The sequence below is a fragment of the Pezoporus occidentalis genome, unplaced genomic scaffold (assembly GCF_034315485.1).
Source record: "Pezoporus occidentalis ecotype Australia unplaced genomic scaffold, CSIRO_AGI_Poc_V1 ctg46, whole genome shotgun sequence".
NCBI classification, from domain to species: Eukaryota; Metazoa; Chordata; class Aves; order Psittaciformes; family Psittacidae; genus Pezoporus; species Pezoporus occidentalis.
This window is the reverse complement of record NW_026915791.1, coordinates 6075236-6091236: the sequence shown is the minus strand read 5'-3', so window position 1 is coordinate 6091236 and position 16001 is coordinate 6075236. Positions and strand designations below refer to the sequence as shown.

Sequence of the window (16001 nt, the reverse complement as noted above, 5' to 3'; positions counted from 1 at the left end):
TTAGCAAAACTCCATCAGACGCTGTCAGCAATGCAGTACCTCAGTCCCCACTCCTGCTAAAGTGGAAGGGAAGCCTTTCATGCTGTTGACATCTGTAGAGCTCTTAATCTAATACGACATTTCAATCTTAAGAGCAGAAATGAATAGGAGTAAAACCCAGTGAAGGGAATGCCACTGAATGCTGCTGAGTCAAGCCCCACAGCATCACAGCCAAGAGATGCTAAAGACCTCAGCAAAAATCTTTCTAATCCTGTCTTGCAATAAACCTGATGAAACAAAGGTGCTGGCTCATTAACACCTTCATCTCACTGACGGAAAGCTGATGATTTATCCTCAAATGAGTTGCTCCACGCTCTTGGTCCTAAAGTTCAGATCTTCCGGCTTTCTCCCACATGACAGCGATGCTTTCCTGGTGCTTTCCCCCCCGGGGGCTTCAGACAGACAACACTGCAGGCACTGAGGATGCAAAGGCAGTACTGCAAAGTGGTGACCGTACCCACCGCCTCTGCTCCCTGCCCCTCCTCACCTTTTAACCACTGACTCAACCAATGAATGGATGTTCAACTCTTGGTCTTGCAGAGCCACAAGAGGAGAACAAGACCGGAGCCTGGAATGCAGCGCAAGTGAGGATGCTCTGCACTTCTTGAACACGTGCCTTGAGTCCTGTCTTATGTCTGCCCCATACATCATCGCTGGTGATAAAGATGCCATAGACTGATTTTCCCAGATCCCCGATGAAGTATGTGCCTCTGGCAGGAAGAAAAATCACTGCTGGAGTTGGAAAGTGAACAGATTTTCGTTTGTAAGTCAGCGAGTGAAAATAAACACAAACCACACAGTGTCACATTCCCACTCAGTCATTTTCCTAATTAATTCTGAAAGAATTTCCAGCTGCAACAGCCAATAAGGACATTGATAGCAGGCTCTTAGTCACTGGATAAGAGCTACTCAAGTCTTGACCCTGCACTGCCCACATCCTTTCTGCTTAATGACCTTCATTTTGTATCAACAATAATTGACAGCAATTTCATGGAAAATTGCTGACCTAATATTCAGGACACTTTACCAGTCAGTTTTGATAGAGAATGGTTCTGTGGTGTGTATCTCCTGCTCTCATAACATGGGAGCATGAACACTTGCCAAAGATAACATCTTATTCTTGGCAGATGGTGGAGAAAATGAGACTAGGCCCATATGGATCCAAATAGCTGAGAGCAGAGTTGGGATTCAATCACAGCCTTTCTCATGATGCAGAGGTGAAAAGCTCTCTCAAATCACCCACATTACCAAAAGGTCCTGAGTACAAGGACCTGGGAGTATCTTATCTTCAGCTATTTCTAATTACAGGGCTTTAAAATGTCCCCCCTTTTTTTTTAACCTGTTGTTTGGACATTAAAGGAGAAATCTTTTGCTACTATTATCTATTCATACTTACAGCAAGGAAATTCAGCCATATCGTAAGTCCATTATCCCTGACTACAAGAATTCTTCCAAGTGTATTTGATAGGATTAAGGGGAACTGGCACCGGGACCACATGATAGCTGTGGAGTTTCAAAAGAACACTCAGACATTTATGTTTTCAAATTACTGTACAAGGTGCATGCTGTAATTTACAGCCAGTTGAAACTGCCTAAGTTAGCCAGACAAGAGCAGATTATTGTATCAACTAAGGCTTTGTACAAGGGTAGCACCCCAATTCAGCATCCCAATTTATAAGGTCAGGAGGGACAGTAAATTCTGACATGTGAGAAGGTTTTAGGGACACTGTTCTCTCAGCTTAACTGCCCCTTTCTTTGAATTAAGATATTTCTGATTCATTTGCAAACCTCACAAAAGGTTTCCCATTAACATCTCACTTACCTGACTTATCCCCAAGTGAGGGGATAAGTCAGCAGCCAAAGTTTCCCAAAACACTGGAATAGGTTCTTCACGGGAATAGGTTCTTGGAGCAGAATGACAGGATGCAGCAGTGGCTGCCAACACAAGGCTGTGTGCGCATGATCCTGAAATCATGATCTCAACAGAGTAAGATAAATAATCCCCTCTGGATCCCAAATATCTTAAACAAATACAAGCTTTCCCAGGCCTTTCGATCACTGTCTCAGATACATAAAACCACCCTGTGCTACCATGTGGAGGTCATTACTTGTGTAGTGCCTGGAGAAAAAAGACGCATTGTGCTTTCCCTGCCGCACTCAACTGAAACTTGAAGAAACCTCGTTCCTCAAGCTGTGCCAACATCATTTCGGTTATTGGTGCGCAAACAAGGAGGTAAACAACAACAACCACAAAAAAAAGGTGTTAATTTCAAGCTCCATTAGAAATGCAGAGTTTGGCAGCAAGAAAAATCAATGTTTGTCCAGTGGAAAAAAAATAAACAACCAGCACGGATAGGGACAAAAAGGCTGTTTTCAGGTTTCTAAGAGGATGTAAAAATCTTGGTACTCAATATCCTCTGAACTGGGGGAAAATGATTTTCTTATCACAGAGGCGACACAGGGAGTACTTTGATGCGAATTATCCAGCCCCAGATACTGTCTCAGACACTGTCTGGCGATGCTTTTCCTTCTTTGTACATCTGATCAGCCTCCCTGGCCTCATTTCGGGAAGCAGTGTTTTAATTTCAGAGAAATAGCAGGTCCCCATTAGACCCACAGTTTGTTCATCTTTAAGAAAAATCACAGCCATTTGCTACCATGGCTGGGTTAAGTTGTTTAAATGCAGCAAACCTCTAAAGCTCTGGGCCCTCCCAAAGCAGCACTGTGCATTAGCCTTACTGCAGTCTTCCCCATCTGCAAACTCACCAAACTGGGGCTGCTGCCTTATGGGAATATCCAAGACTTGCACTGATTCAGCAGCCTGATTCTATGCTGAAAGACAAACCCTGTCCTGGCTATGCAAGCTCAGGAGGCTCCTCTCCTTTTTAATGGGCTTTGCATGACCAAGAGCCTGTCCCTCCAGAAGAACTCAGCTCTAAGGGGTTGCTTGGAGCATGGTGACCAATCCAGTCCCTGCAGCTCCAATCTTGAGCAGTTATCTGCCCTTATCAAAGCACTAAAATGATCTCCTGCCTGAAAAGAAGACAGGCAAGGCAAGCCTAAACTACACCACTGAAAATAAAAAGGGTGTCATCATTTTTGTACCCTTTGCAGGCCATTATCAGTCCCCTGCTGACACAGTCCAGCCTGGACAAGGAGTCAACTATGTATTAGGTAAGGAAGGGAAAATAAAGAAGCTACAGCTATAGAAGGCCTGTGACACTAGCTGTGTTCTCCTGTCAATAGCTGGAAGTTAACCCCCCTCTTGCCTTCAGGTATGCCTGAAGTCAGGAGTTCAGCTAGAGATAAAACCTAGCTGTTCTGCACAGCAGTCCTAAACCACAGACACTTCCCTTCCAAAAAGCAAGAAATAACTCCCCTTTGTTCCCAACAGATTGTCTGTTTTCACTGTCAAGAATGAAAAATATCCCAGAGAAGATCCATTTAGCAGAGACTACACATTAAAGGGCTCACACCAGAGAGGGCTAACATCGTCCTCTGGCAAGTGCTCCCCGATTTTCTATGAGAAGTAGTATCACATCGTGTGTCAGTGCTTAAACAACTGAAAGATCTCAAAGTAAAGTGGAACTTTTGGAAACCAGAGAGCCAAGATCAAAATGAAATGCACCAACACTTGGAGTTAAAGCTCGTCTCTAACTGCTGAAGGGTTTCTCAGCTTGCATCTCGCAGTTAAGAGGAGGAATGCTGCTACTGCTGGAAAGGGCAACACCTGACAGTGAAATGCGTAAGCCAAGTCAGAATGGCTCATTTCCAGATGTGAAGTACAGCACTGGGATGTGTAAGCTTCCCCCTCCAATTACAAAGCTAACGAGTTGCTTTGCAGCTTGATTTTCTGCACATTTTTAAATGAGCCATAGCAAAAGTGGAGATGCTCAGTCTCCAACATAGACAAATCCAATTGGGATATCAAGGAGAAAGCATACGCTGGCACATGTGAGGGAAATGGTGATGTCTCAGATTATATCAATAAGTAAACAGACAAACAACTTTGCAAGTCTTACCACCAGGTAAGAATAATGTGCACTTCAACAGCATCTATTTTGCACTAGCAATTGAAAACCAGACCAGGCAGTGCTGGTGAGGGAGGGTGAGGTCAGTGGTGTAGAGATTCAGCAGCTCTTGCTTCAGCGAACAAGCACAGCCATGTGTCAATCCATTCACGAACTCAGAAACACCAATTTAGGTTAAGTCTCTCTTTAATTTATAACTTCTTGCATTTTGACAGCCCTCTGGGACTGTTAATTCATTTGTTTCTTCCCTAGATTTCACTGTGCCTATAGAGAACGTACCAAGGGATGGGAAACCAGGGCAAATGTATTACCCAGACAGCAAAGGGGGGAGAAGATACCTTTGGTAGGAAGCCTTTTTTTTCCTTTCCCCAATGAAAAGACTTATTTTTCTTTAACCTAAAATAACTGGAAGTAAGGTTCAAAGGTGATTTTTCATTATAAAACTCTATTTCCAGGACCTAACAATTCTTAGAATATAACCTCTCATATTCAAATTCCATTGCCTGCACTCTCTTCAAAGACACTCCTTTCATGGGACATTTGATCAAATTGCTTCTGACCTTTTCTAGTATGCTGAGAAGCTGTGAGGAAAGCAAGAGAGAGAAGGATGGCAGGGGAGGGATATAGAGAACACAAAAAAATCTCATAGAAGAAGAATTCTTGTTAGCCTATTCTTGAACAGCTCCACAGTCAAAAGGTTTTGAAGTCGAAATTGGCACGGAAATATTTCTGCCTGAAGGATTTCAAAGAATAATCCCGGAAGGGTTCCTTGGGCATGGCCTGACTCCAATGGGAATTAGTTTTCATTTGACCCAATTATACATGTTTAAAAAGCACATGCTGAGTATGCCTGTGGGGTTTTCTGGTAAGCTCATTAAGGAGTTGATTCTGTCTTGCAGCGAGTGCTCTACCTCAGTCCTGAAAAATGCTTCCTAAAACCATGAGACTCATAAAAGTTCACGGGACACTGCATATTCCTTAAAATTAAGCAGGTGTCTGTGTGCTTTGCTGGATCAGACTTGAGCTGTGGTTTTCCATGAAATCAATCCGTGGTCCCAGAATGGCTTGTTAACAGAGATCCTGGTCTCTCAGGAATTCTGCAGATTTAGTGTAGTTGCCTTCATCAACTTTGCAGACCCATTCAAAGTAATTCCAACTGTTCTGCACCACAGAGTGAAAAACATGGAGCCAGGACATGCAGTAAAACTGGTCCCAACCTATTAAATCAAATTGCTCTTCTTATTCTTACTCCATTTCTTCTTCATGTTCTTCTTCTTCTTATTATTATTATTCTTACGAACCAACATTAAACTGAAATAAAGATCTGCTTCAAACCAAGTTCAAGTTAAAATTCTTCAGCTCAGAGACAACTGGAAACCACTGCTCTGCTCAACAGGAAACATTCGAGTTTCTCCAGAAGAAAACATGTCCTTTATAATGCTTGTTGGGGGGGGGGGGGAAAGAAGTTATGGAAATGAATGGCTGAATTCACAAAACCGGTGGTGCATTTAGGTTTTACGCAATAGCTCAGGGACAAGAGCATTCACCAAGGATAGAAGGAACTAGGCTTAATGGTCCTAAAGATTCACATTTTTATCTCCAAATTGCTTGCACAGTACTATATACTTTGGCTGGTCTGTATTTTGGGATGTTTTCTTCTATGCAAAATAATTAACCATGCAGTGGAGCAAGAAGCGGAATTAAAGCACTCTCCCTGCCAGCTCAGCATTCTCACTATCAGGCTCAGGATTTCCATCAGTACCTTCACAAGACTGCAAAGAGCACAGTCTTGGATGGAGTCCTGTGTGACACGGTTTAGTATGTGGTGTCCCTGCCCATGCAGGGGGGTTGGAACTGGATGACCTTAAGGTCCTTTTCAAACCTAACTGTTTCATGACTCTAAAGGTATCCCCCTCAAAACACTCTTCATCTTGTTGGAAAAGGAGCTTTCTTAAGGGATGGAAAGCTTTCTGACCTGAAAGGATGGATTTGCATCTGTTTCTCCTGTTTTCTCTATGAACATTTAAGCCAGAGTCTTAGATAGGCAGAATATGATCAAGACAATTTCTTTTGAAATCTTTCCCTACTTCCCTCCCCACTGCTTCCTCACTGGACATTATTAGAAAATGTAGATTTAAATGAGCAAATGGTTAAGCAATTACCTCCCATCCCTCTCCTAAATGTACTTACATGATAAAAAATGTTGCTAAACTCAACTATGTATGAGAAGTAACTGCAGTTAAAGAACATAATTTAAGTTTTAGTATAAGCAGAATGACCTTAACAGACCACACATCAACTTTATTTCCATGGAGGAAGAGGAAAAGTTGAATCACACACAGGGTTAAAGCAAGATTACAGATAATTTACGCCCCTATTTATTTACTTAGTCCCTAAATTACAGCGCTGCATTCGGCATATATACAAATGGTCAAATCAAGATCATCATTAGCTGCCTCAGCTCCAGGAAAGAACATGGCTAATAAGGTTGCTTGCAAAATTGTTGGTGTAAATGATGTACTGAGAACATCCCTAAGAGGTCTAATTCAGGCACAGTGTGCTAATGAAAACAGGCAAACCTAGAGCAAGAACATTAAAATCCTACAAATGTTTCTAAACTTGCATACAAATGATCATATTTCATTACAGCGTATTGTTTGAGAACTATTGTCATAGTGTTATTAAATGTAATATAATATTGTAATGCAAATGCAGCAAAAAGCAGAGATGGGATTTCTTTGTTAAAACCAATGATATTCATTTTCTTATTTTTGCACATTTTCCTTTGCATCCTTAATGTTTTCCTAGAGGATCCTTTCTATCTGACCATGTAGTCCTGCGCTCTCTATTGATCCACGGTAGGACACAGCCTATCAAGTTCAATATAAACTGCTCACACCACAAGCCTACAACTCTGAAAACACAGCAAGAGAACTGCTGCTAGACCCCAGACTGCTGGAATACTAAGAGCTTCCAAGCCATCTGCTGAGATGGCTCCTAATGTGTTTTCATTGCAGAGGGGGGGAAAGCCATCATTAGATGGATGAAACACTAATGTCCACACTCAACCCACTTCCTTGCTGGCAATAACCACTGCTAAAGGAGAAGCTGGATGAGGAGCAAATCCATTGGGTAAATCCACTTGCTACAAGCATGAAACAGTCCAAATCCTCTGTGGAGCATGAAACAGGCAAATGAATATTTGACAGAAATATAATTTGAGAAGATAAAAGCCCCGCTCAGCTAAGCAATGAAATACACTGGTTATTCGACCTGCTGGAGGAATAAATCTGCAGCATGCACCAATTATGTCCAGACTGTGATAAAACCTCCCAGACCAGTTCCTGAGGAAGCAATATAAACCTTTAACATGAAAAAATTTACTGTACACCAGGACATTGCATTTCAGGGGTCACTGTTGTTGTAGTTTAATTGCTTGCCCTGTAAGCGCTGCCCCAGATATTGTACTGATGTACTATTCTGCTCCGTGAGCTAAGGTCCTGCCAAGCTTAAAGTAATCTTTCAGAAGAAACCAGCCATTAGATTTTGTCCTCAGGATGTCTTTGAAAGGAATGATGTAAGGCCAAACACAAAAACTGGGCATTAGGGAGTGGGAGCACTATGAGAAATGCGCTACAACGTGAAGGAACTCATGGAGGATTTTGTTCAGACTTTGGTAAAAAATGGGATGTTGGTTGGTTATTTCTTTGTAAAGGAGTAGCAGAAAGGGCAAGAAATATGAAATGCAGAAGAAAAATTAAGGTTCTTTAATGGCATTTGGAAATCAGTGGACAGCAGGCAAACGGTTCTACCTCTCCCATCAGTTACACGGCCATCAAGGTCTGTGTGGTCCTAACCTTGCACTTTAGCTGTGTGACTTCAGGGAAGTGATGAAGACCTAGTAAGCAAGAAGTAGCTGAACAAACCCATATGCTGAAGACTTAGTAATGCCATTATTATTATCCTTAGCTTTTCCCAGTATTTATTCTGAAGATTTTCTCTTTGCTCTACCTCCTGCTTTATTTCACCCGGCCCTGCTCCATGACAGCTCTCCACAAAGACCTTATACAGACCTTATACACCATCACCTAAAGGGAGGCAAGCAATGAGCCCTCAAGCCAGTGCAACCTTGCAAACCATCACCTTGCACAGCCCCACTCTTCCTCTGGACTCCTGTAAACCTTCTGGAGAAGAGATCTTCATTTATTTGTCATGTCCAATACTGAAAGAGAGAAAGAGAAGATCTAAAGAGGCAACTTCCATCTAGTTTCCTGACAGTCACAGAAATAATGAGCGGTACTAAAGCTGATTCATGGCAGGAGATGCAGAGCAGAAGGCTCATGCAATTACCGTGTAAGCCCAGGTCTGATGATAAGAATGCAGAACTGTGGGTGGAAAGCACAGGAGGAGCCCTCAGATGAAACCTGTTCACTGGTTTGAAGCATGTCCACAGAGGCATTGCCTTGCTTACAGAAAGTACAGAGGAGAAGGAAGCAGGGAAGAAACAAAAAAGAAACCACACAAAGAAAATCCAGAAGGGGGAAAAAATTTCCCTATGGACATTTCCTCAGGACTTTTGCAGGTACTGTCTGGTTTAGGGTTTAATTCCACAATTTGACAAGTACGACACATTTTCCAAGTAGAAACAGGAAGGGAAGATAGTTTGTCACCATGGTAAGAATGGAGGCGAGTATGCTGTTAACCTGTGAGCCAGACACAGAATTAACATCTCATGAGCGAATCACGCTGTACAGATTGACAATCTGACAAACCCAACCTGAGCTACACCAAGAAATCAAGTCTTTAAAACTACCTAGCCCTTCATCTTAATCAGTGCCTGTGTCAGGCACCTCTTCTTCCCTGACGTGGTTTGTTTATGCAGTTACAGGGCTCATGCTGCTGAAGCACAGATGACATTCATTTTGAAACAAGACAGGCAAAAATCCTGCAGCATCAGCTGTCTGAACATATTTGGTTGGTATCTGTGTCAGAGATGTGCTGTGTGACATGTCAAAAGAGACTCCCTAATGCTCCAGCACTAGGCCCCATAGATGTTCTCAGAGGAAAGGTCTAAAAAAGCATAGGGACACCGAGGGAGAGGACTATCTGAACAAGACACAGATCCAGCCGGATAAGCAAACCCCTTAACATTTGTCCCCGAATTAAGCCTTTCCTAAGAAGAAGAAACATGTACCAGGCATTAGATCCACTAGAAATAAGAACCATTACAGTTTGTGCATTAAAGGCATCAGGCAGCACCTGCGACCAGAACTTGAAGCATATCAATTCTGTGTTTCCATGCTCATGGCAACAGAGGAAAAACAACGTTCTGGCCACAACTGAATCACAGTATTTTGATGATTCACTTGCAACAACCTTAGGGCACAATAAAAAATTGTGGCTTCCATGGGCTGCTGTCTCTCATAAGGGCTGAAATTTCAGCCAGCCATGACGCGAGTTGAGACGTGTCGCTAACGCATCCCTATGCAGCGCTGTCGGCATGGGGAGGGCAAGAGGAAGAAAGTAAGTGCAAAGAATTACACGTTTGCGCTTTGTGAAGTGAAGAAGGTGGATATATTCTAACACATGCATTACAGAGCTATTCTGTATGACAGCACGTACAGGTCCTGGGGTCAAAACACTTTCCCGGACACCTGGAAAAAGTGGTGCTTTAAGAACCTCAGCACAGATGAGGGCTCAGAGGGGAGGAGAAAGGATTGTATAAGCACAGAATTCAAGGTGACAAGAAGCTCAGGTGTCTCTTTACACAGCCAGACAGGAGTTCTCGCAGCACTGTAAGTGACATTATACCACCGGGTACTAAAAACATCCTGCAGACCCACTGTTGTGATGCCTGGCCAGGCATCATGTCTTTGTACTGGGCGACAGCAAGTCCTGAGCAGACCTGTGCAAAGAACTTCCAGCCCATAACTCGATACATCTGGTTTTCCTGCTTTTTCCTCCAAGCACAAGTTGTCAGGAGTTTGGCTGCGAAAATCTGTATCTGCTTTGAAGTAGTTGTGAACACCTTCCACAACCAGCTCTTTTTCTACATGCAAGCACTGTGCCAGCATGGTGGGTTTCAATCCCTGCAGAGGGTTGGGTCATCTGTCTTGTGACTGTGCATCTCCATAGTCACTGGCAGCAGAAGGGGGATGCAGTGAAGAGAGAGGGCTGGTTTGGGAACAGGGATGGAGAAAAGGAGCCACCATGAAAAGGGCCGTGGGAGGAAGGCAGATAGCACAGAGAAGAGAAAAAGGAGCTTGGGGATTACAGGAGTAGCAGAACTGGGCCACAATGTCCTGCATGAGCTCCATGACAAGACTCAGACATAACAGTAATTGTTCATTGTTCAAAAGCACCTTGCCTTTGCTCTTCTGGGAAGCTTTACTTTGTTTTCCGAGCTCATCTTTCTATTAGCTGGAGTTTTCTTAGATAGCTGCAACTGTGCAGTCCTCGAGCTGCCCCTGACACAGCCACCTCCTCCCATGCACATCTCTCCTGCTGTGCTTCTACAGCAGGTTCCCAACAATGTCTTCTTGGGAAGACATTCCCCAAGATCAAGTTTTCCCAAGTTGAGAACTATTTGATGATCAGCGGCACTGATCATCAAACAGCTCACCAGGATGTGGAGTTTGGGGTGGGAGAGGAAGTGCCAGATGAAAAGAAAGGTTTTGGATGTGGATGAGATTTCCAATAAGAAAACAAGCAACATTCTGAGCTTAGCAATTCAGTACACAATTCAAAACTCATGGGTTTTGAACATTCAAATCAAACATTACCTTTAGTGGGTAGGAGGGCTGGCAAAGCTTGAGTGCTCTGAAACCCTCCAAATGCCAGTGGGGATGATAAAATCACTCTTGAATAGGAATGTGTGCTCATGCAATGTGGCTCATGCCACGAAATAACTCAGGAATATAATTTTTCTCATCCTCCTTGCTTGGTACCTCTTAAAAAGAGAGGAAATTGGTCTTTACTGAGGAGACGGGGTTGCACTAAATTCATATGATAAAGCAAATCCTAGGCACTTGGTCTTCTCTCTTAGTGCACCTTAGTATTATTAAGCAGTAACTTTGAAAACACATCATCCTAAGTGAAAATAAACAGCTCAGAAAGGCAAGGCACCCAGGAGTTAATTTCTGTAAGTAACAGAGAAGCAGAATTCACCTACATTTCTGACATCTTTTATTAGTAGGTTTTCTAGATGAGCAATTCATGACACTGAAGAAATGAGAGCATTCGAATGCGAAATGAAGGGTGATGGATGAAGACCGTAGCAAAGAAAACGATAAATCATGATTTGAGCTATAGATCTGCAGTTCTGGCCAACGCTGCTTCTTCTGACTCCACCGGATTGTGTTAGACCACAGCTTTCCAATTTCATCCCTCCCTATTTTTCTTCTGCTATGAAATTAAACCAGGGATGTAGCTATCATGAGCAAACCAGGATCAAGAAAGAATTAAGAAGTCCTAAATATGCTACTGTATAAATCAATGGGGAGTGCACATGTAAAATACTATACACAATTATGGTTCCTCCACCTTGAAAAGGACATAATAGAACTAGACAAAATGACAATAATGTTGCAGTGTTGCTGGTTGAGAGGTATAAAGCAGCTTCCACATGAGAAAGAAATAAATAGTTTGGATCTCTGCAGCTTGGAGAAGATATGCCTGAGGATGAATATGATAAAAAGCTTTGAAACCATGAATGGCATACAGAATTTGAATAGGAGATGATTATTCCTTACTTTTTTATACCACACAAACTAGGAGGCAGCCAGTAAAATGATCAAGCAGCAGGTTTAAACCAAATGAAAGTAATGATTTTTTTAGACAACACACACTTAAATAGTGGAATTAAACTGCCATAGATTTCTGTGGAGGTCAAAAGTATAAATGGCTCCAAATGTAGTTGGATAAATTCATGGAGCACAGGTCTACCAGTGGCTATCAAACATGAGGGTTCAGATGGAGTCCTTGGCAGAGGAAATGCCTAAAACTGGAAGCTAGAGAGGAAGAATCACCCCAAACCTCCTTTAGCAGTAGAGTAGGGACCACACACTAATACTTAAAAGCCTCAAAAACATCTCACTCCAAAGGCAAGTCTGACCCCCACCACAAGCAGATTCACCATGGAATGGCATGCCTAGTATCACGGATCACCTTGAGAGTGCCAACTAAAAGAGATTTAAGGTAAGGATAAATCAGTTTCACTGTATTACAGAACAAAGGCAATTATTTGGATTATACAACTGAGAAGAAAAAAGGATATGGTATTTCTGAAGGGAGCTCTGCTGTAGCCTTTCATTGCCTCCTTGAATCTTGGGAGTGTCTGTTTTGTGTGATGACTCTTGGTCTTTTGGGGACAGGAGGAAAATAACAACGTGAATGAGCATCTACCTGAAACTTAATGATGAGTTTCTCTTCTGGATTCCATTCAATGCTTCCTTTCACATTAAGGTGTAGAGGACAAATCCAGTAACACTTCACTATCGACTATTACTTTGGAGAACTAAGTCAGAGATGCTTCCTAGGCATCAGGGCAGAGGGCCTGAATTCACAATTCAATACAATATATATTCGAATAATCATTTAAAAGTACAGTTTCACTAAACCTCTAGAATTGGTTTTCTCCCAGGGCAAGGACACCAGATGATATCAAAGACATCTGATGTTGCCTTTCCCACCCCTCACCCACTCTTTGAAACAGGTGAACGCACGATCCTGCAGCCAGAGTTAAGTGACATCCAGGGGGAAGGCAAAGGCTTTTTTGTCCCTGGGGACAAGTACACTTTTGGTTGTGAAGAGTTTTTAGATGAAGTTATTTCTGGTATGCCTTACAATGTGCTTGGATTATCACAGATTGGGTTGCTTCCCTAGACCACAGAATCTTCTTTCTGATTTCACAGCATCGTGCAAGGCACATAGCATAAAACATACGCATCCTGTAACAATTTTCTGATAATCTTACGACCTCTAACAGGGTGGAAGATGCAATTAGATGCTACATAGCACATTAATATTGCTGATGACTTATTTGACAACAGTGATTATGTATAAATACTTAAGTATTTATACACAATCACCTTTTTCCTGCAATAAAGTGAAACATCCTATGCTCATCTGGAAGTTTTTCTCAGCTGTTCAAAGCTTTTTAGGGTTGACTATGTTACACTTGAGTGTTTCACACTACTGTCACGGATTCAGAGGAAAGTCCATGTAACATCTTATCACACTTCTGGTTTTCAACTCGTCTCTGGCAGCACACAAACACCAAACCTAATACGCAGACAAGGCAAAAGACAATTTAAGCACTGGGGTGCCTGTCCCATGCAGAACATGTTTAAGCCCTGCTTGTCCAATGGAGGAGAAACACCATAAAAAGTCATTTGTGCGAAGCATCACAGTAACAGCTCAATTACTTGAGGAAAGCAAGGAGACTGGGTCTTAACTATAATATTTTTAAGTTACGGAACAAAACGTGCATCATTTCCTGCTGCAACTTGCCACCAGGATATCTTTAATTTGCTCATTTCATTTCCTACATTCAAAATGTCACCAGGCATCACTTCCCAATAGTCATGTCACAGTGAGAAAGGCCAGTGACTCCAAGACACTAATTCTTTTTCCAGCACATTAGGTATGTATAAAGTCCTTTCAGGCCCAATGTCTACAAAGACATGTTCAGGTCTTCCTGGCTTTCCTGAAAGGCCCCCAGGACTGTCTGTGCCACATCACAGTCTCTGCGAGGCAGGGTTGTTGCCATCTAGAACTTCATCTCCTCCAGGCCAGTATCTCTTTTCTAGCCTTTAGTCTTCTGCACCCTGGCTTCTTGGCGTATTTGTACATTCTTGATTTCATATTTGCATCCCAAGCTCCAGAGTGACTGGGATCCAGTATGGTCTCACCAGTGGGGCAGCAGTTCGACAACCAGAAGCCTGAACAGCCAGTGTCTGGAACAATCTGAATACTGATGTGGCTCAGAGCTTGTCTGGTGCTTTTGTCCTTCTTCACCCTAAACTTGGATGAACAACAATTAGGATGCCAAGCTATGATCTCTGTTCTCCCATCCGCTATTTTCCTTACTGCATTCTCACTAAATAGGTTCTCCCTCTGCTTGGACTACAAACTCTACTGGGACAGAAATGACATCTCTTCTATCTCTTAATCAAGGACTCTTCATAAAGGACTGTAGTGATAGGACAAGGGGTAATGGGATCAAACTAAAATGAGGGAAGTTCAGGTTAAGATATAAGGAAGAAGTTCTTCACTGTAAGGCTGGTGAGACACTGGCACTGGCTGCCCAAGGAAGCTGAGATTGCCCCATCCCTGGCAGTGCTCAAGGCCAGGTTGGATGGGGTTTGGAGAAACCTGCTCTAGTGGAAGGTGTCCCTGCCCATGGCAGGGGGTTGGAACTGGATGATCTTAAGGTCCTTTCCAACCCAAACCATTCAATGTTTCTACAAGTCTATATTCTGTGAAAAATCTAATACATTATGCCACAAGAGTAAGTTTCAGTGAAAATTCTGCACAGGCAAGAGCATTAAGTAGAACTTTACAATATTTGGTGACAAGAGCCGTGGCATCTTTCAGAAAGCTGTGGTTTGGAACAGTTATTGGCAAAGCAAAGAGACAGCACTCACACAGCGTGAACCCACGGACTCGCATCTGCCTTGGCTCACAAGCTTTTTGCAGTCCCCATGAAAACGTCAGAACAGGTCAGGTGTTTTCATGCTGAGCTCTCTTGCCAGGGAATTCACACTGTGGGAGAATGCTGGGTGTTAGACAGCGAGAGAAAAGACTCGAGAGAGACTGTGCGGAACTGTGAAAGGGGACACTAGGAGAGCAAACACAAATCTGAAGGAAAGGCTCAGCTCCCTTCCTTCCTGAGCTGCTCAGCTTTGTGTTTTGCCAGTCAAGAGTCAAGGCGCACTCTGAAAAGCAAACAGCTAGTGCTTACAGGAACCTGTTACATTTCCAACGTGTTCATTTGCAAGCATCTCCCCTGGGAACAATTTGTGCTACTTAAATTTTCCTTTTAAACGTGATGAAAATAAAACTGTTGCACATTAAACCAGAAGAAGATGCCATGTTTTCTTGTTATTTCCTTCCCTGTTGTCCCTGGAGGACAAGCCTCACCATAAACAATCCTTTCTTCCTCTAGGTATACCACAAACACAAATATCCGCAGACAAAACCATTTTCAGCTCCTTTTCAGGAGTGAATGCTCTTTGCACCCTGTAGTGCATTATCTCTAAAACGTCTTCCAAAGATCAAATCCATCCCATGGTTCCTATAAAAGGTCACGTTTTGCAACGTAGCCTACAGAACAATGACATTTCAAGGATTAAAGAAAAGGTTAAAATATTCCTATAAATCTATTCTTGGGACTTCTAAGTATTTTCTACGCAGAGGGAAATGTCATTTTTCTTCAGGAGCAACTGAGGGCTCTGTGATGGGTAATGGCTCTGTTAGGTTTTATATGGTGAAAGAAAGATGCACTTCACTCCCCAACTCATGCAAATGCAACCTAATTCAATTTTAAACCTTGTTTATTTATTGAGATTTAATCTAAGAACTCCCACATCAAAGCAAACAGAAAACCAACCAATACTATTGGGCCTTAATAAAATGAAATTGTGGCGAGGCAGAATGGAACTTGGAGGAGCAGCTTCCGCAGAACACTATAAATTACGGTCTTGTAGAGCACCCCAGCCCGTGAAATCCTTTACTCAGTCAGGCTGACGCCGAGTGAATGCTGAGGGTTTAATTCAGTCGCTTATAGCTCCGTAAATCTGAGCTGGTGTTGAATTTTGAGATCTGGAGCTTGGTGGTTAGAATTACAGCAATGGGGTGGAGAAGCTTTTGTGGCGAGAAGGCAGCCAGTACCCTCTGTGGGCTCCCAGGAGGCCATTTCCAGGTTCTAAA

At 42.7% G+C, this 16001-nt stretch overlaps 1 protein-coding gene across 6 annotated transcripts in view; it reads right to left on the bottom strand.

Moving 5' to 3' along the window:
- The window catches only part of LOC134172580 (transmembrane protein 263-like), a 211294-nt gene that overhangs the window by 27364 nt on the left and 167929 nt on the right, over nucleotides 1–16001 (bottom strand). Inside the window, exon 2 of one of the 6 annotated variants that reach the window (XM_062635792.1) lies at nucleotides 14717–14834. The exons of the other annotated variants lie outside the window; for them this stretch is intronic. Within the exon in view, the coding sequence (XP_062491776.1) occupies nucleotides 14717–14741 (25 nt within the window). The 5' untranslated portion in view covers nucleotides 14742–14834. The remainder of the gene's footprint in view (nucleotides 1–14716; nucleotides 14835–16001) is intronic. 6 annotated transcript variants of the gene reach the window in all.